We start from the raw sequence: 22,132 nt of genomic DNA, 5'->3' as shown, positions 1-22,132 counted from the left end.
ATCCTGTCTCTTCATAAAGCATCCTCAAAATATCCAAAGCAACCTGTCATCATCTTAATTCAAACTAAAGCTTTTCATAAACCATATGACAGACTTACACCTCTGAAATAGATTGTAGGCCTTCAATCTTTGACCCTATTAAACAAAATGTATTTGTGTGTGTTTTTCTTTCAATTTCAATGTATATATTGTGTATATTTCTGCTTCCAAATGACGAAACACAGACAGAAAGTATCAAATGTGGTCTAAAGCAGCAGAGAATGGGGATTTTTTTTTATTTTTTTATGGAAATTTATTTTATGTGGGGGGGGGATTTTTGTACCTTGGGAAGGATTCATTATTCTGTCTGTATTTATAAGATTTTTTTTTTTAGTTATTGTGGATTTTTTTTTTTTCTTACTTACTTATTTAAAATACTTGTTTGTTTTTTCCTACTATATACCTTGTTTGCACTACATACTACATCTATGCTGCTGTAATCCTGTACATTTCCCCACTGCAGGACTAATAAAGGATCATCTTATCTTATCTTATCTTATCTTATATATTTTTTATCATGATCATCAGAAAAACAACGCTTATTTGTTACATGTAATACCTTTATGCCTTATGTATGATAACTATATCTAATCATTGCATTACATACTTGTGTACATACTTGGATGCGGACAGGGGGACAGGCGACGCCTACCCTCTCTCAGCGGACTCTCTTCACAACTCAAGCTTCAGTTCACATTTGGAGCAGACAGGCTGATGTCCAGATGTCCTCCCGGCTCACTGTCGTTCTGCCCGCCTCAGCAGACCAGCCACGGAGGAGGCTGCAGCCATGGGACAGCATCTCTCCGGCTGGGGGACGGGGAGCCTGTCTGACTGTAGGTGCAGTATCCCGGCTAGATGTCTCTGTTTTTGGTGGTGTCTCGGGACCAGGTGTCTAAGTATAGCTTACTGACACATTGAGCCACCTATTTAACCTTCAGGGGTTAGATAGGAGCCCTGTGATAGGCTGGAGACCTGTCCAGGGTGAACCCTGCCGTTCGCCCATTGACAGCTGAGATCGGCTCCAGCACCCCCGCGACCCTTAACTGGATAAGCAGGTTACGGAAGATGGATGGATGGATTTAGATAGGGTCTCACTGTACGCTCAAAGCTGGACCGCTTTCCTCTGGGCGACTGATGACAGTGTGCCTATAGAGATGGAGATGAAGATGATGGTGTACCTATAGAGATGAAGATGATGGTGTACCTATAGAGATGAAGATGATGGTGTACCTATAGAGATGGAGATGACGGTGTACCTATAGAGATGGAGATGGAGATGATGGTGTACCTATAGAGATGAAGATGATGGTGTACCTATAGAGATGGAGATGGAGATGATGGTGTACCTATAGAGATGGAGATGATGGTGTACCTATAGAGATGGAGATGAAGAGATGAAGATGGAGATGGAGATGTGTGTCTATAGAGATGGAGATGATGGTGTACCTATAGAGATGAGATGGAGATGACAGTGTATCTATAGAGATGAAGATGACGGTGTACCTATAGAGATGGAGATGATGGTGTGTCTATAGAGATGGAGATGACGGTGTACCTATAGAGATGGAGATGGAGATGATGGTGTGTCTATAGAGATGAGATGACAGATACCTATAGAGATGGAGATGGAGATGATGGTGTGTCTATAGAGATGAAGATGACGGTGTACCTATAGAGATGAAGATGATGGTGTACCTATAGAGATGAAGATGATGGTGTACCTATAGAGATGGAGATGACGGTGTACCTATAGAGATGAAGATGATGGTGTATAGAGATGAAGATGAAGATGATGGTGTGTCTATAGAGATGGAGAGATGATGGTGTACCTATAGAGATGAAGATGACGGTGTACCTATAGAGATGATGGTGTGCCTATAGAGATGGAGATGACGGTGTACCTATAGAGATGGAGATGACGGTGTACCTATAGAGATGGAGATGACGGTGTACCTATAGAGATGGAGATGGAGATGACGGTGTACCTATAGAGATGGCGGTGTGCGCTGTGTGTGGTGGACTGGGTGGGGGTGATGATGATGATGATGATGATGATGATGCAGCAGAGCAACGTGACGGTGTAGGTGATATACACCGTCCCGTATCCTGCGCATGCGAATGCGATGTTTTCTGCCCTGTCGGAGGGTTTACGCACGGGATCGTGTTTCAGGAGGGGACGAGGACGACTGCTAACCTTCATCTGATCAACCAGTATCACCAGTATCACCAGTACTAACCAGTACTCATACCAACGTGATGGAAACTTTAGAAATGTCCCGCATGTCCCGGGCTGCCTTCCGTGGAGACGCAGCTCGCCTCCCTGAAGCGGTGAAGGTGAAGGTAATGCTGTCTGCATGTAGATCTGGTTCAATGGTTTCCAGCATGCCTGTGAGACCTTGGAGGCTGTGGATGAGGCGGTGTGTCCTCACTGGGAGAGGCTGGGATGTTCTGGGATGTAGAGTGGAAAGTCCCCTGCCTTCCCACTGGGAAAAATAGTCCAATATTCATCATAGAGGTTTATCTGTAGGCCTTACTATTCCTGTCACCAGTCATTATGAATGAGGGGGTTGTTGTGTTCGGTGTAATGTGTCTAAAAGGTCTGTTTTAAATAGAGAAGTGATGTGTCACATGCATTGAGATTGTCACTTTAACTGATATGTCATGCACAATTAGGGTTTTAAATCCATCTGGACATATTTTCTTTATTTGCAGTTGCTCCTGAAGGCTTGCCATCGGTGTGGACTGGATGATGAATGTTAGTTAGAGTCTGATGGTGGCACCTTGCATGGTAGCCTGTCATCAGTGTGTGAATGGGTGAATGATATGTAACATACTACTGATTGTAAGTCGCTTTGGATAAAAGCGTCTGCTAAATGACTGTAATGTAATGTAATGTAATGTAATGTGTGCGAGTAGGAACACATTTAATCCATCATAACCGCTTGTTCCTATTTGATCATGGGTGTGGAGCTGGTGTGGAGGCTTTAATTACACTGAGCAGAGGGGCAAGGACAAAACCCAGTCACCCAGAGAGACAACACAAACACAGCTATGGAGTATTCTGTGTTTTCAGTTCAATCTGAAATGTGTGAATGTTTGGATTTCTTTGCGTGGGTTTTGGACTGTAGGAACCACACAAACACAGAGAGGGCAGGGGCTGACGTTCAGACCGGTCACTGAGTGCCAAACAGGAAGGCAAACAATACAAATGACTGTAAAGTGTGACGGATAAGGGAAAATATTAAAAGGGATAGTTGGATTCTATTTTCTTGTTTGTAAGTTAGACAAACCTATGGATTCCTTTTGTCGCCATACATTAGAAGCATGGTTATGATAGTCGTGATAGTCTTTATTGTCCTTTTCCCTTAAGTAAGTAATGTTTGAAACACAAAGGGAAGCATAGAGTAGAAATCCTCATTAATAGCAGCAGCCTTTTTCAAAACATAGAGGAAGTGGTCAAACCAAGGGGACCTAGCATCTGTCTGATGTGAACGTCTCCTGTGGCCGTCTCATGCCACTGAGCACTGAATAAACAGCATATGAACATATTAAAGCCACATGCATGCTGGGCTTTACCGGTCAAGCTGTCACATTCAGTTTAGTACAAAACTAAGCCTGTACAAGCACTGCACTGCACTGCAGCAGCCCGATGACATAATGTTTCTGAGTTCTTTTAATGAGCTGTTGGTGAGAAAAGTAACATACTGTCAGTCACACCTGAGCTGACACCGGTGGGCCCTCAGCCACCAGTGAGGACACTACTTCACTCTGTAGATATGGCTCAATCCAACATGTAAATGTGCACATCTCTGTCCTTTCTAATAGATCAGGGTCAGAGTCAAAGATTGCCATCACAAAAGGGAGTCCATTGTGAACGCCACGCTGACACGGTTAGAACATGCAAACCCACAAGCGTTTAGCAGGGCGGCAACAGTGCTAGTCACTGCACTATGTGTGCCGCCATTGAACATCTCAAATTTAATAGACACCCAATAACCCTTCAGGGAAATTTCAGTTTGAAGATTTGTATTTGAATGATTTGTGATATTGGGCTGTATAAGTAGAATACACTTGACATGACTATTCATGTTAAGTTTAAAATGTTACACTCTCAACATTTTGAGCTTGGAACACATGATTTAAATGGTGTGAAGGACCGCGAATTAACTTTTAATCAACTTTTGAAATCGACCATTCACATGCACTGTAGGACTTCGCTGCACAACCACAGCCTACGGTGTTCATATAAAAAGTTTAGCAACGCCACTCTCTGTCCTCTCTCACAGCATGCAAACTATTTTAGAAACCTTTGATGTCAGAGTTCTCTAATGTAATGACATACACACCTATTCACACACACACACACACACACACACACACACACACACACACACACACACACACACACACACACACACACACACCAAAATAGCAACGAAATGCAGCTGTGAAGCACTGAACACACACGTCACAGGGAGACAATTCTGTGGAGGTCATGATGATGCTGAGTCATCTCTCTGCTTCTTCCAGCTCTGTGCCCCTTTAAGCTGTGAGTGTATGTCAGGGAGAGAGGCTGGGCATGCGTCAGGAACCTTCCTCTCAGCGTCACACTGGTTCTTCCTGCGTCGGTTTTCTCCCCTCTACTCTTCACATCCATGGTCATCAATAGAAAATAACAATAAATGATGATTTTGTTAGGTTTAATGGAAAGGACTTAGTGATTTCTGCTGGTTCATAAAAGTTGTGGCCACAGGGGGCATTGTTAAGAATGCACTCCAGACAAGATGTTTCTTTTAGATGTTTATTGAAAGTAGACAAATGTGTAGTTCTGCAGATACATTTGAATAATTAGTACAGTCGATGTTTAAATATATCAACAGGTTGTTTTACCTTACAGGCTCTACAGCGCAAGAAATACTTTTCATTTCTGTTAGACATGACTTCAGCATGGTGTTAAAATAGATGTCTAATGTAATGCAAGTACAAACCCAGAAGTGATATAGCAACTAAGGCCACATTTCTTGCATCTCTGTTCAAACACTGATTCGCAAGTAAGCAACAATAAGGCATCATACTGAATCAGCTGTGGTATTTCAAACTGATCCCACAGGATAATATTGGTTGGATTGGATTTAATTATGATCTGATCTGAACACTTTGTATAAGTAGATCCAAAGGTTTAATGATCCTGCAGATTTTGAATCTATCCAGACAAAATGCTGCATTTGGGTATTTCAAAATTTAAGGCAGAAATCTGGATCAATTTGATGCCAAAATTCAGGATCATTTGGATCCCAACTCACAGATTTGATGTAGATTGGCAAATAGCCAATTCACTTCTCCCAAATATTGTTACCCAAGATGTTCATTACATTTAAACCTGATTAATAATCAGTTGACTGAAGAATGGCCTGACCAAAATAAAGTTAGGCGCCACTTCTTCAAGGAAAAACAACTGGGAAAACTACTGTACATTATACAAGTATAACAAATACAGGCAACATGTTTCTAAAGTCTAGTTTCACAAATCATCCATCATATGTTTCTTTGTGGTTTACAAAGCAGGATAGCAAGGACAATATGATTGAGGAGTCAAAAAAGTACATTTAAAAACAGTCTTTCCGGAAATGATGACCCAGTTACTCAAAATACGTTTCATGAAACTGTTCCACACGTATTTGAGAAGGCAGACATCCCTACAATAGCTTCAAAAGTATAGCTTCTGTTCCACACGTATTTGAGAAGGCAGAAAAATAGTAAGTATGAAACTCACACCAAAACAATCTAGATTGATAAATAGCACTACAGGTTAGAGGAAATATATTTACTTTTGTTGACAGTTCCATGTGAAACAATATGTTGGTTGCTACAGACAAACTGTACTGTGAATAAATGGAATTGAGCATTGGTATTCATTAGTTAATTATCATTATACCACGTCATTTTTTTTGAAGATGTTCAGTTGTGGAGTGCTAATTATAGAGTATGTAAGCCTACTATCAATGCTTAATCACCCTAGAACATTTCTGAGGGATAAAGTGCTGATAAATGTGTGTGTGTGTGTGTGTGTGTGTGTGTGTGTGTGTGTGTGTGTGTGTGTGTGTGTGTGTGTGTGTGTGTGTGTGTGTGTGTGTGTGTATCAGGGGCGTTATTGGACTGGCTGATAAGCCAGCAGGAGGGCAACACTGATAAGCTGCTATACACGTATGTAAACTCACAGTCTCTACTCTTGTGTGTGTACAATTACATGTTATGTGTCGTACACACATAATTATAAACATATGTTTCATACCTTTAAGTAGAGCACAGAACCTATTACAGATTCAACCTTTTGAATGTGTATTTCATTGTTGAACCAATTAGGAGGAAGTTTTTCTCGTTTTCTTCTCACAAACTGTCTCTGTGTAGATAGACAGAAAAGGTGGGGCTAAGGGGAACCCCCTTGATTGTACAGGAGGGGCACAACACTGTGTGCTGGTTTGAGCTTCTTACCCAGCGCACACTTTTAACATTGTTAAACAAACAAATCTCAACAGTTTTTTTTTTACTGTGTTTTTGTTGTCACACCACATTGACTTGTTTGGATGTATCCACCGGTGACCGGCAGGAAAATGGTAAGAACTATCTAGTTTCCAGCTATCAGGCAAAAAGGTTTCTGTGTTTTGCAAGGCCTGTACATTTGTTAGAGAGTAAATAGCTATGGCAAAATAACACAAATTGCACATCACAACAAGACAAATGGGCTAAACAAGCATGTGCATGTCATGCATGTGCAGTGTATCATTCTGTGGTATCTATTGATGCTCGCCACATGGTGTCCTTTTATCTGTTGACTTTTCTTTTGCTAAGCAGACTATTGGCTTTCATTCTTGTTGTTTAATGTGTTATACAGAATTTTGCCCAGATACTAGTGAATACTCATTTGCTGAGGGAATACCTGAACCTCTGTTTTTTCTGTGTGTCAATTTTTTTTGACATAAACTGTTGTTCCTGTCAGGGCTGTCCCACTGCCAGACCGTTGAGTGTTTGAGGACACTCTCGTAGACATTTTGAGCCCTTTATGAACACTTTCCCTAAATTTGCATTTCTGAAGACTTTGCCTAAGGGAATTATTATTAAAGATTGTACATAAAAACACATAAAAGCGGAGGAATGCAAGCGGAGACTATACTACACACCTGGTTTATTCGTAAACCATTTCTTTTTGGTTTTTGAAGCTGTTTTGATAAAAACAAGTAAATAGATTACATGACAATTATCTCTCATCTCATGAGCCTGGAAGACTTTCAAATCATGGAGTTGTGGGGATCCGGCAGGAGGGGTTTGGTTATAAGCAAGTATGAAAACTAAATTATTGATGTTGATGAAATTATTAATAACAATAGAATATTAACATAGATAAATAATAAAAGGGCACCACCCTGGGATCAGGGCCCAAAAATTAGTTTTCACTCAAAATGTAAATATTCCAAGTTCGATTCCACATTCAGAGTGAACAGTGAAGGGTTAAATCCAAGCACTGAGTATAACAACCAGGTTATTATCACAACACATATGCACAAAATAATCACAAAAAATGCACTTTAAAACTATTACAGAGTTTATTTACCTTAACAATACTGATCAAAATCGATAATATTATAAACAAACAAAACATATATTATAGACTTACAAGCATACTACCTAAAAGCAACAAACAATCATGTGGTGTGTCTCTATGTGTGTGTGTCTGTGTGTTTGTGTGTGTGTGTGTGTGTGTGTGTGTGTGTGTGTGTGTGTGTGTGTGTGTGTGTGTGTGTGTGTGTGTGTGTGTTTAGGAGGTTGATGAGAGAGAAAAAGAGAAAGATAGCAGATGTAGTCTTGTAAGTGATTACGCCACGAGAGACTTAAAAATGGAGGAGGAGAGATGAAAAAGAGAGGGAGGAGAAAGAAGGCGGACGTAGTCACATAAAGTAATCATGTGATGTTAACAACAATCTGGTAAATCCTGCGATCTGAAAGAACAGGAAGTGGGCCGTCTTCCAGACTATCAATCATTCAAGAACAGCGTGGGAATCTAAAGTCAAGCCAAAAGGTCTCTTAGGTGGGCATCTGAACATAAGAAGTATTACATCGAAAAGTGATCAGGTCCATCATCTTTTGCTTGACACCAATCTAGACTTCCTTTGTTTATCTGAGACTTGGCTTCACAAAAATGCCCCATCAGCGGCATTAAAAGTGCCAGGTTTTAATATACACAGGAGGGATAGGGTAGGATCAAAGGGTGGCGGTGTCATGATCTATGTGAGAGATATTTTCCGGTTTAATGAAATCCAGTGGTCTGTCCGTAAAGAACTGGAATGCATAGGTCTGGATATCATTTTATCACCACAAATGTCATTCTCAGTTATTGTAATTTACCGGCCTCCCTCTTCTAATAGTAGTTTCTATTAGGAATTTCATAAACTATTAAAATAATGTAATTTCAGTAAAGAGGTAATTATTATGGGTGATTTTAACATCAATTTGGAGGACAAATCATCCAGAAGGAATTTTAAACAGATAACTGATAACTTTGACCTTGTGCAGTTGAGCAGTGGGCCCACAAGAATAACTAATACCACCAGGACTCAAATTGACTTAATATTTAGTAACTGGCCTGAGATAATTAAAAAAACTTTCAATATGGTAACTGGTCTTTCTGACCACAATCTGACTCTGGTAGCCAGAAAACTAACCAGCAAATTATTTACATTATTATTATTATTACTAAATAAAATATTTAGGCCTTCTGTCAGGGATCATGAATCTTTTAGAATCCCCCAAAACAAACAAAGATTACATTCAACATGAAGTTCAACAAACTGACTGTTGGGAATAGACATTGAGGAAGAACTCCAACAGTATCTAAAGTTGCAGAGAAGTTGGTAGCTGAGCAAATGATCTGCCATTTGAATACTAGTTCTGTTGCCCTTCACCCAATGCAATTCAGCTTTAGAGCCAATTATTCAACTGAGACAGCCACCTGTTTTCACAGAAAAAATAAATCAAATTTCTATTAGCTATTTGTTGTAGCTGTATTTCTTGATCTCAAGAAATTATTTGATATTGTTAATCATAGTATTCTTCTGTTCCTAGTTGCTCAGCTACAATTTATCTTCAGGTACACTTAAATGGATTGAGTCATATCTGCGTAATAGATCCCAGTATGTCCAAGTACAGAACTATCAATCAACTGCCCTCCACTTGTCCACAGGTGTCCCACAAGGATCTAACATGGGCCCACTGATACTTTCTTCATAAATCAATGAGCTTCCATTGGCATGTCCTGACAACAATATTCAAATGTATTCAGATGACACTTTAATTTACTTACATGATAGTAAAATGACAGTCGCAAATAAAAAAAAAAAATTAACTCACTAACTCCATGGTTCATGAAACAGCAGGTTAAAGCAATGCTGTCTACAATTAATGTGTCCAAAACAGTATGTATGTTATTTACCAAAATACTGATAGTGTAGAGCTGAATGTTTTACGGAATACAAGTATCTTGGAGTACTTTTTGATTTCCAAATTATCCTTCAAAACACAGGTGAAAAAGTTATGAATAAGGTCAAATTTAATCTTTCAAATTTCAGGTTCACACAAGATTACATGTCCACAGAGGCAGCTGAGATATACATGCTTTCTATGGTTGTTTCCCGTATCACTTACTGTTTTACAACTTAGTCCCAGGCTAGTACCACTACTCTAAAACCACTACAGTCATTGTATAAAAGAACACTCAAAATCCTTGACAAGAAATCTGTTCTTTCTCATCATTGACAAAAAATTAAAATATATAATTTGTTCTGTTGGGAAAACATGATTAATTATGTGAATGTCTGTCTCATGTACAAGATCATATACGGCTTGACCTCTCCTCCGCTCAAACAATTTGTTACCACCATCAACTGCATATTGGCTCACAAGAGGTGCAGTAAGAGGAGATTGCATTATCCCACTCAGGGAAAGTGCATTCAGTCAGTCTGCATTCTCTGTAAAAGCTGCACTAGAATGGAACTCCATCCCAGTGACCATTAGAGAACCAGCCACATACAGGTCATTTAACTGCGCCTTACCTCCTTAATCTGTCAGCTGAACATTCCCTGGGTCTGTCTGCTGTTACCTGTCTGTCTGTCTGTCTTGAATTTGCCAGTCAACCCTCATCTGCATGCATGTATTTTATTATTGTTTAGTGTCAATCTGAATTGTCCCTCATTTATTTGCTTTCTATGTGTTGTTTTATGAGTCTCTGTGTTGCATGTCTTAATAGTACTTGACTATCTAGTACAAGGGTGTCCTGGGTGATGTTACTACTTATATTAATATTCTCTCTTCTTTTATTGTTTCTGCAAGCTTTGTAAAGGCTAAATAATGCATAACTTTGTAATTTTAATGTTATATTCTGATTTTAGGGTGACTTTGTAGCATCTGTCTAGGGACTACAGATGAAAAATAGCCTCTAAGCTAATTCTGGCGCATTTACAGAAATGTTTTATTAATGTGCACTGGCCCTACCAAATAAACCAATAAATAAAATAAAAATACTCCACACTGACTTACACGCCATGTGTGTATGAAATAAGCGTAACGGCGTATATGTGTGTACGTGTGTGTGGGTTAGTTGAAAAGAAGAAGCTGAAAAAGAATAAGAAAGCACTCAAAACAAGGCGTATCCTCACAGCAGTAGTAAAGTACAGAAACTGTAACTCACACAGAAGCTGGTAAACTCAGTTTCGGCAGTCGCAGCACTGGACATTTAACTAGTAAATTTCAGCGGATTCAAACACAGCAAAGCTCAGCAGCGTGGGACAACACTATCAACTAGGGGCGGCTGTGGCTCAGTGGAGAGCAGGGTCGTCCTCCAATCAAAGGATCGGCGGTTCGATCCCTGGCTCCGGCAGTCCATGTCGAAGTGTCCTTGGGCAAGACACTTAACCCTGAGTTGCTCAGTTAACCCTGAGTTGTGCCATCGGTGTATGAATGGGTGTGAATGATTAGAGAGATCCTGATGGGCAGGTGGCACCTTGCATGGTAGCTCCTGTCATCAGTGTATGAATGGGTATGAAAGTTTGAAGGATGAATGATTAGTAATGTAAAAGCGCTTTGAGTGGTCGGAAGACTAGAAAAGCGCTATACAAGTACAGTCCATTACCATTTACCATATCACAGCATCAACAAGCACAACAGTCCTGTTACACACCACTGAGTGGGACAGAGCGGTCAGTTCAATACACAATAACACGGTAAATAGTGCAGGTAAACTTAAAACAGAACAAACAAGGTTACAAACACACTATGACCTATCTCTGCCCAGACAAAAGCCTTTTACTTTAGATCAAAAGTTAGTGTGTTCCTTCAAAATTGCTCAACAAAATTTCTCCTGTTTAGGACCAGTGACTGGGACTGCACTCGCTCGGCGGGTCAAGCTGGAAACCAATCCTCTGTATGGCAGGTGGGATTTGTTCTAAGTTATCCGTTCCTCCTTCAGGATCAAATAACAGTCTGTTGTTTGACTAGAGAAGTTAAGACTTTCACATAGGTTTATTTTCTTTAATGGCACCAACATGGTTTCACCTCTTTTCAGCTGGGGGGCTGGAGTTAATGGTATCGCTGGGGTGGAAAACTCAAGGGGCATTTTGTTGATAGGTAGAAAATGGCCATGAACAGGTTTGGAGAGGTGGGAATGTATCTGGAAGGAAGGAGGGTCAGGTTCTCACTTTAATAGTTGAAACTCTGAAAGTACCTGTAAATGATTCAATCTAATCTCTTTCTCTTCATGACTCAGACTGAACCTACGTTATGACTGAATTAGAAGCTTCTGGGGTGGTGGATCATCCCCCGCCCTACATAATCTTCGTTGTGGTCTTCCTCTTCTTCCTCACCGGACTGCTTGGCTTCCTCGTCTGCCACCTTCTGAAGAAGAAAGGCTACCGCTTACGCACTGGAGACATGGACGATGAAGAGGAGGAGAAGAAGCTTGGAGGAAATGTAGAAGGTGGGTTGAGAATAGACAAGGAGGTCCCAAGTACCTAAAGGGACACACAGATTTCATTCAGTTTACTGGTCTTGGGGAGTACTCTTCAGCCTGTGAAAACAATCGCATAATGTTTGTGGGCTCTGTAGAAGTTTTGTAATGTCATCAGGGTTATCAAGTGCTTGAAGAGCACACATTCATAGCAGAAAGTCGTGTTGGCAATTACATGGCAGGGAGGGTGGACTAAAATACAAATACGCTATTTATAACATGGTCAAAGAAAATACTAGCTTTAAGATGTGCTGCATTTCGGCTGCATGGAACGGCACGGCTTGACTCACTTTTTTGGTTTTCCATTGGCAAGCCGGTGGATCATACTTGGTACTTTATTGGTATCACTTTGGTAGAGGTTCCAAGCAAGCCGAACCAATACTTAAAGGAGTTATAACACTGCAGACCATGGCACGGGACATCCTGCACCACCCCGCCATTTTTAAATAGCCAAACCACCTTCAATAGCGACTGCAATTATTCTCACTTGGCCCGAAATTATTAAAAGTGGCATTCCACAAATCCAAGCCATGGTCAATGACTAGTTGTAGACTGTTTGGTTGCCGAGCAAGAGAACACACTGTGAGTTTGTGTTGTTTTAAAGATGATGCAGTGGAAAACAAAATCAAGAAAACCACCCGGCTGTGGCTCAGTGGAGAGCAGGGTCGTCCTCCAATCAGAGGATCGGAGGTTCGATCCCTGGCAGTCCATGTCGATGTGTCCTTTGGGCAAGACACTTAACCCCAAATTGCTCCCGCAGGCTGTTCCTGCGGTGTATGTATGTGTATGTTAGTTAGGGTTCTGATGTGCAGGTGACACCTTGCATGGTAGCTCCTGTCATCAGTGTATGAATGGGTGTGAATGGGTGAATGATTAGTAATGTAAAAGCGCTTTGAGTGGTCGGAAGACTAGAAAAGCGCTATACAAGTAAGTATTGGTTACATTTACCATTTACCAAAAGTGAGTTGAGTTTAGACTAGTCGAGCTGTACCTTGTAATTAAAATAAGGGCTTGCAGGAGGCAGGACCTGATGCAAAAACCCCGTAGTCTAATAGCTGGTTCATTCTTTGATCATAAAAGATCTTATCGTTGCTTGAATTTGAAAACCCCATCGGTTGTCTCTCCATTTTGACATCTTTGTTGGCGTCTCTGTGTGAATGACCCTTTCCCCTCGCGTCTATCATAACCATACGTTGGTTTTCTTATGGTTATGATAGACGCGTCATCAACAAAACCCTCCCTCGCTGTGAATTTTCTGAACAATGACAGGCTGTATTCACACAGGGGCTAAATTGAACGTTACATGGACTTTGTATTTGAGAGCTGGCACTGTATTTGGAGATTTTTGTATTCTCAAGTACACCTCTTCAGTTGCAGTTGTGTAGAGGGAACTTCTTTCCATCTCTTTCTATCGCCCCAATAGTACTGATCATCACATTAACCCTTTAACCAGTGTTGGCTGACAGACAGTTTGGGCATGGTGTTTGGCTAGAGGGACTGCAAAATTGAAAAGCTACGGGTTTAATCTGTTTGTTGTTCTGCTGTGTTTCAGAAGAGGACGAGGAGAACCAAGACACAGTGGAGCAGATCCTCAAATGTATTATTGAAAATGAAGGTGACCAAATAATTGCTGAGTAGTAGATTGGATTGAATATAGTTTCATTTACTTCAAGTTAAAATTAAAAGTCATCAACATTAATCTATTCACTTCTTTGCTGCTATACTGTTCTCTGTATCCGGATCCTGTTTTGGGGATGATACATGCATACCCTGCAATACATAATGCATTTGCCCTGCAGATTTACTCTTATCAGAAGAGATCATTATGTATCGGCAAATCCATCTACCAATACCTTAATTAGTGCGACTCTTTAATGGGTTCTTCATGTTGTTTCCTGCAGCTAACATGGAAGCGTTCAATGAAATGTTTGGAAACCACGTGCACCATGACCCCAGGTAAGCTCATCCAACAGTCTGTAAAAGTGTGACACATCTTCTGTATGTTGACTGCACGGTAGTGTCACAAGGACACAACTATTTCATTTTTATCCTCGAGCTCCACAAATCCTGAAATATCCTAAAATGAACGTGAACAAATTTATTTTTTCCTCATTAGTAGCTTGAATGTCACTGAGTAGTCACACTACTTAACGGTTTCCCATATCTGACTACTCTATAATCAATCTTTTTAAAACCAGCATTCGGGAACTTAACTTGTGTTCATGCCTCCAAAAAATGCCAAAGGTGAACAATTGTTATTTTAAAGACTGCTAGCGTCTAATCACTGATTTCGCCTTCTCATCACCACTGTTAATATTCGGACCGACTAAACCAATTTGATTTGCTAACTTTAATTGTTTAACATTGCCAAAATGATGTGCCCGACAACACCAACTATTCGCCTACGTGCAGCCTGGGGAAGCGTAATTCCAGCTTTAGACTACATACATTACAAACTTTACACATACACCATAATAAGAATGATGTTCAAGGTAATACTAATGATAATGTTGATGTCCAGGTTGCGTAAGGAGTCTGTTGGAGGTGTTCCTCCCCATCACCACACAGTTCACTCAGGCACAGACCACAACTCCTGTCACCTCTGTGCCCAGGTCCGATCCAAAAAGGGCCGAAGACAAAGTCGAACCCCGCGCCATAAACAACGACCGGGAGAGCAGACTGTCTTCTCTGTTGGCAGGTAGCAAACAGCGCACCACTTAGGATGAGTGCAAGTTTTGATAGAGCAGCAGAGATATTTAATCCTGAATGTATCAAAATCCTTTCAGGTTCCGGGTGACGCACACTGATAAGAAGCTTCACGGAGGTCCTAATCCATTGGTCAGTTCCGGAGATCAGCTTGACCAGTCCCAGGACAGCGAGGAGCGGAAGGAAGGCGGGTACAATCTGAGAAGCATGTTCAAGGATAGCCGATTGCCATCAGAGGGCGCCAATGGAGTTACTGTGAACGTGGGGAAACGCAGGAAGAGTTTAACCATATTTGGGTTAAGGCGCGGCAGCGACCCCGTTGGCATTAAAGTAAGAGAAGGGACAGGAAGGGAGACCGGAGGTGTTAAATTCACTATTAAGCCGCAATCTGTAGTACTGGAGGAACTGTTGCAGGCAGAGAACATTGACATTGCAAAACCTGGTATCAAACCTGAAACCGAGGCCTCAAAAAGTCAAACTCCTGCTTCACCTAAACTCGAGGCTAAAATTTTAGTTTCTGTTAATTCTCCCTCTTCCAAAAGTAAGGATCTGGCCCATACTCCTGAGGATGGCTCTCAGCATAGGCTTAGTCCTGAACCTGGTACGAACCAAATCAAACCTCCCGTTGTGACTACTGCAGCTCATGCCCCTAGCTCTTCTCCCATTCCATCTCCTGCTTCTTCTGGACATTCATTTGAGACAAGAGAGAAACAAGGAGATGTTGAGGGTAAGGTGTTAAAAACTGAAGAGGCATATGATCCTGGGCCGCTACAGACCTCTACACCCATTGCCCCATTGCCTGGATCCATTACAGGTTTCACTCCTGTCATTCCTACTAGTCAACCTGAACCGTGTTCGAGCCCAGGTTTTCCAGTTACCCAAACTCCCCCTAACCCAAGCTCAACTCCAGATGTGGAATCAGGTTTTGGTGCAAGCCTAGCTTTAATAAGCTTAGGTTCATCTCCTCCATATTCGTACTCAATCAAGACCTCACCTTCATCCTCCACATTAAAAATGCCCATCTTACCCGTGGGGATAGCTTCGAGCCCGAAACTAAGCTCAAGAAATATACCATTTGCCTTTGCCTCAAGCCCCAAACTCCCATCAGGCCCAGCGATGTATAGCCAGGCCACTGTTCCATCTTTAACCTTTGGAAAAAGTACAAGTCCATTACAAGGACCAACTCCCTTACCTGCTCTTACTGCTGGCTCCAAACTTGACACCATGCCAGTATCACCAGGACCCCCCTCCTCTTCTCCAGCTGACCAACACCTGTCCTACGGAAGTTCGCCCCGTCTGACATTGAAGTCAGGAAGTGTGGTGTCTGTATCATCTATGACCAAAGAGGATATGATTTCAAGCCCATTTTCTCTAAAGGAACAAGAGCTGGAAGAAACCAGAACCGCAAAGATGGAAGAAAAGACGGAAATAACGAGAGGAGGGATTCTCAAAACAGCTAAACTTTTACCAGTTGAGGGAGATTCTAAAGATTCTGCACTTTACTCTCCCAATGATCAACTTTCTAATGACACACTGAGCAGCTGGCCTCTGACACCTTCCTGTCCACTGCCCCCCTCCTCACCTATAGGAAGCAATATAAGCAGTGTGACCATCGTCAAAGCCAGCCCTGACAGCAAGAGAGAGTTTTCTGTTGTCACCATGATGGAGCAGGAAGTATCCTCTACTTCAATAAAAGAACAGAAAGGAGCAACTTCTGAACTCAGGGTTGAATCAGAAAAAGCAGGAATTAGTCCAGCCGATGGTCAGGGAGGAGAGCTTTACGTTTTAGCCGTTGGACAACGTGAAAGGCAAATTGAAGAGACTCCTAGAGCAGAGGTTAGACCAAGGGTTATCCAAGAGAAGGATGATATTGTGGAAATGGAAGATATAAGGGACTGCAAAGTGACACAGGTGAAAGAAGAAGAGAGGGTGTAGGAGGAGTCGGAGAAGATGGTGAACATTTAGTCATAACTGGACTGATGGGTGGAGTCTCATATGGAGATGGTTGAGCATTCAGAAATGATAATCTAAGAAAGAAGTGACAATAGGAAAGGAAATGTAGAATTAATAAAATTAAGTAACTACGAACATGCTTTTTATCTTGTAACCACAGCAGTCAATATGTTGCACTGAAACGGGACTGGCTAGTTAACTGACTAGCTGGATGACTATTTGAAAATCATCAGATTCTCTTCCATTGTTTGATTAAATGGATGATACAATGGATGCTGCATGTTTTAGCATTTTCACCATAAATCGCACATACTTTATATCATAGCTAACCATTTTGCAGACCATGCCTTTGTGTTTTTGGTTTACAATTGATTTTACAGACATGTGACGGTGGTTTCCTTTGACTAAATTGTTTTGTGACAGGCTGACCAAGTGGTTAGCTGAAGGGTTAGTTGGCGTCTAGGTGCTTAATTGACTCGCTAACTGCCTGATTACATTTAAGTCTGTAACCAGAGCAGTGTGAACAATTCATTGATTTCGGAACCATCATGATAAATTATTGATGTATAAATGTGCTAAGAGCTGGCATCCCTTAATCTAATCTATTGATCCTGCTGATTGTGAATCAAGATTTACAGCACAAGCAAAGGGGAGCAGCAGTCGCTCTATGGGCAGCCTGGCCTTTGGAGATGTCTCAGTTTTGTGAATATGCAACAAGTTCATATACGCCTGTTTGCCCCTTTTCCATACTGTTCTGGCTTTTTGCCAGTACAGTATATTGCCAGGTACAAAAAACAGTCTGTTCCATGTTTCACTAAATTTGGAGTGACCATGACAACCAATCTCACCTACAACACGTCAAATACCAACACTTGGTCAGTGCCCCTCGGCGTTTGATAATGACGCCCTGGGGCAACCTTTTGCGTCTGCATTAAACACACCAGGCTTTCAACTAACTCCAATGTAAGTGTGTAAGTATTAGACGGTCAGTGCAACTGACCAAGCGCAAAAGTCCATGTAGGGAGATGGTGGATGGTTGGGTCAAACCAACGCAGACTATCACTGAGGAGACTGCTGTTCATGTCCAGTGTGAAACCAAGTCAACTTATATTACCTCAAATTTGTTATATAGGTTACAAATGCACTGTTAGTTAAGGACGCAAGTAAGATAACACAAGTAAGAAATTGTTTTATTAATTATTTATTTGACTTATTTTTAGTAGTTTTGTTGCCTTAACTGAACTAAGTAAACCTACGTTGGGAGTTTATTTTGAAAGACACTGTATAGAATGCATGTAATGAGCGGAAACAGATAAGCCTTCCCTGACACACCCAGAACTGATGCTAGAGGGCTAACAAGAGCGTCATAGCTTAAAGCGTAGGGCCACTGAGTGTTGGTATTTGATGAGTTAGGAGTGAGACTGTGTTGCCCATGAGAGTATACACTTATGGATGTTCACAATGCCCCCCCACAGATCCACCCTCACCTGCACAGGTTACCACAGCTTAGTGCTAGTGAAGAAATAAGGACTTGATCCCTCACTGGCTTCCCACCATACATCTACTACCAGTTGTTTTTAAGAGGAATCTTATATGGTGGTGGACAAGTGCTTTTTTTCTTTCTTTAACCACAAAGACCCTGTGGGCAATCATTGATGTGACCAAATAGAGTCGTCAAACCAGTAATACCAGTATAGTAGCAGTAAGTTCTTATATAAGTGTAATCAGGCTCGTCCATAGGACAATATACGACATTTCCTGTATATAAGTCACTCCAGTAATAGCCTAGTTTTCTGGAATTGTGAAATGAATACATATTCAGAAAAAGGTTTTTTTTTCTAGCCTTGTTATTCACAATACTTTTCTCTGCTCACGCCATCACGTAATATGTTTAACATAAATTGAACCAGGATAGTGCAAAACTATGGCAAAAAGTGATGGATGGCAAGTACAGCCATATACTTTGTACTATGCATTGATGATAGTAGTATCAAACAGTACATGCCAAGGCATTACACTGTGTGAGTGAAAGTGAAATAAGCTCTGAAACTGAAACTTCCACAGAATAATCTCTGCTGCCCTTAAAGCTGTGAAACTTAAGAATTATGTATTTTAAAGTATGTTGTGTATTTTGAAGAACTATAGCGTATTTTGAGGTCTAACTTGCAAAGCTTCTATGGCAGATAAGATAATCATAATCATAGGTACAGGGGTATGATGTCATACATAAACTTTCCACAACTTCCCCATTAACCTTTACTGTGTCTCTACTCTAAATCCAAAACTACAACAATAACAAGGTCATTATAAACCTTGAAGAAACAATCTAAAGGCATGATCCAGAGTGCATATGGTGTAAAATGATGTCCAATTTTAAGCATTTAAGGGTGAATTACATTTTTTCCCACCTTTGGATACATTTTGTTGTTTAGCTAGAACGTCTGAAACAGTGATGCAATGTGTGGACAAAGTCATTCTAATGACATAAAATGTAGTTTTACAAGCCTTTGGTTTTGTTAAAGGCCCTCTGACTGCTCATGTAGATTATAAAAGCACTATCATTGCCTTTAGAGATGGTACTTAAAATAAAAAAGAAGATCCAAGTTACAGATGTTTTCAATTAAAAATGCTTCAAATACATTCTTGATAGATAAATAAAGTAAAAAACAGCCTTTCCAATGCTTAACATCTTCAACATTATGTTAATTAAGGATAAGACAAAGAAAGAACTGTTAAATTAATAATCTGAAGAATTGTTATATCACACACTCAGTTCATTATCACACATTCATTTTATCTGTTTGGTTGGGATACATAGAAAAGAACAAGGTAGTGAGCCAGCATGACTGAAGAAAACAGCTAGAGAAATTTGCAAATGGATCAACAACAAGTCACTTTAAGGAAAAATAACTCAAGAATAAAGTAAGCTCATGTGGGAGGAGAAGAGCTCAGCGCCTGACAACAGCGTCACCTCACCCGCCCCGGAGCAGAGCTCAGCCTCGGTACCCTGCCATTCCCCACTGGGAGCCAACACCGGCACTATGTTGCTGGAGACTCAGGCCGTATTGCTGGGGCCGCGAGAGGAAAGGGAGGCACAGGAGAACCAAGACAGCGCGGAAACAGACAGTTTTTCTATAGGAACTCTGGTGCTCGGAAACTAACACTTTCGTCTATAGAGACCACAAAAACATACAAAAAAATGAGACTTTCCTTTTGGTAGCTTTAAAATGATGCCTTTTTTTCTCATAACAGAACAACTTTTTTTCATAAATATTTCAGTCATTCTTAAAAGGTTAAGAGTTTTGCATAATAACAGTGTAATACACCGTCATGCTACACTCAAAACCCTCAAAAACAAGAGTAACAATTATACTTCCCGCATGGGGACAATTTCTTAAAGGGTTTGTGCACCCATTTAAAAAAATAAACCAGTAGTGTATCGCTTACTATTACTTAGCCTCATTGGTTGGCCAAGCAGATAGTTTTGGTTTAATGGGTGCCCAGGTTTTGAGGTATCTGTAATGTGAGAAATATGTACTTCATTTATATATTTTGAGTAAACTAATCTTTTAGACTTAGAGAATGGTGACACAATTGCTAGAAGGGAATATTTATTTGTCAAGATTTGCTGGCATTCAGCCCAGTAGGGGCCTCTGGAGACTCCTTCTACAGAGACTGGTTAGAACAGGAGGAGTTTATCAGACACAGTTCAAAGGTTTCAGGTCAGAGGTCAGCCTCATTTCCTGGCCTTTATGGGAAAGCAACCACGAGGCCTGGAATATGCTGACCCAGTTTCCTGTTCACTGAATGTCTTTCTTTTCCCCAAAAATTTTCTTTTCAACGATCCTCTGTGAACTTTTTTCATTTCTCAAGCTTTATCCAGACCTCTGCAGTGACTTTTGATAGGGTCATGAGCCGTTAACCTTTTTTAAAATGATCTTATGAATGTTTCAAAGTGTGATTATAATAGTGTGTGTCACCAAACAAATCAAATATCCACAGGTCCATCATCCACCTTCATCACCACATAAAATTTTACAAGATAATAATCTGTTTGTTTGGTGAACATGTCCTTTTTTAATTCCTATACACTCTAAGAATTGTCTAAATGAATCATATAGTATATACATCATATTGCAAATATAGAATCATATAACAAAACGAATGGTGCAGCTATCAGTAGCCATATTATTCAGCACAGACCCATAAGACTGGGTTTTGAATTTCCATTCCCTCCAATAACCAGCAGATGAATTTATAGACGGTCACAGTTGAAGTCCAAGGTCTGTCCTGCCCGTTGCATGCACTCACCAAAAAAAAAAAAAAAAAAAACATGGAGCACCTATCCAGATCAAGTAATAGGGATGTACAAGAAAAATAAACAGGTGGCTGCACTGCAAAACCTATTTAGTTAGATTAGTTTTCTCAAAGTAAGTATAGAAGACTACCATGGTCCAGTCTACTTAAACCAAGTACAATCAACAAACGAATTTGCTTGTGGTTGACATTGTCTTATAGCAGAGGTTACAGTGTTGTATTCCTTGTTCTGAAAGCACAGGCGAAGCCCTCTACAGGATTCTATAGGGAATGCTCTCCTCCAGTCCAAGCATGCCCACTGAAGGATTTGCATAACCTTAGCCGGTTAGCTAAGTTTAACACGAGGAGGCTGATGGAGGCAGCCCCACCACGAGGTGGAAGGCCGACATGAACCCTAGTGATTGCATGACTGTCAATGCCATTGGGCGTTGCAGCCTGCAGCAGCTTGTAAACTGTCTAATTTCTGAAAGAGCTAGGAAATAGCCTGGAGGCAGCCTGGAGGTAGGAAGTCAGGAGGTGAACCGTCATTCGTTGAAGCGAAAAATGATAGTGTAGCAGAATGTTGTACTGCCTTGCATGACTGTGGGTCCACACGTGTTTGGGTAGGCACATCCTGATTGGCCAGCCACACATATGGAATTTTCCAGTGGAAAAATGCATGGTCATGATAGGAGGAGAGTATTAATAATAGACTCCAGTAGAGGGCAGAGCCTATGTCAGTAAGGACAGCGTATTTAGACATTGTGTGGTAATTCTACTGAAAAACATGTGCAAGAGTTTTTAGCAATAAACTGTGTCCTAAGAAGGGAACTGGGGTTCAGTAGTCAGGTGATATAACAAAACAATGTTGTAACTAATTCAGAGGCAAAGCAATATTTATCTGATAGCTTTGTGTTGAATCTCCAGACTGTGAATGTGGTAGTATTATTAGGAAAGTATTTCCAGAGCACTTTATTTGGTTAAAGATCCACTGTGGCATTTACAATGCAGATGCATTGGTGTACTTGGAAATAAAATGGAAGGTTAGAATATCATTATTGGCAGTAAACCTCCTCAATTGTGTAT

The 22,132-nt window shown here is 40.8% G+C and overlaps 1 protein-coding gene across 1 annotated transcript; it reads left to right on the top strand.

The window, feature by feature from the left end:
• The first annotated feature begins 6,528 nt into the window (after positions 1-6,528).
• On the top strand, positions 6,529-16,739 carry rell2 (RELT like 2). The gene is made up of 7 exons (XM_054597369.1): positions 6,529-6,653; positions 11,455-11,518; positions 11,852-12,061; positions 13,644-13,706; positions 13,993-14,047; positions 14,613-14,789; positions 14,878-16,739. The coding sequence occupies exons 3-7, from the start codon at positions 11,866-11,868 to the stop codon at positions 16,730-16,732; spliced, it is 2,346 nt and encodes a 781-aa protein (XP_054453344.1). The 5' UTR covers positions 6,529-6,653; positions 11,455-11,518; positions 11,852-11,865; the 3' UTR covers positions 16,733-16,739.
• Positions 16,740-22,132: the final 5,393 nt, after the last annotated feature.

Source organism: Anoplopoma fimbria, chromosome 4 (genome assembly GCF_027596085.1).
Source record: "Anoplopoma fimbria isolate UVic2021 breed Golden Eagle Sablefish chromosome 4, Afim_UVic_2022, whole genome shotgun sequence".
Taxonomy (NCBI): domain Eukaryota; kingdom Metazoa; phylum Chordata; class Actinopteri; order Perciformes; family Anoplopomatidae; genus Anoplopoma; species Anoplopoma fimbria.
Note: the sequence above shows the minus strand (reverse complement) of the source record. Positions and strands in the feature narration are given on the sequence as shown.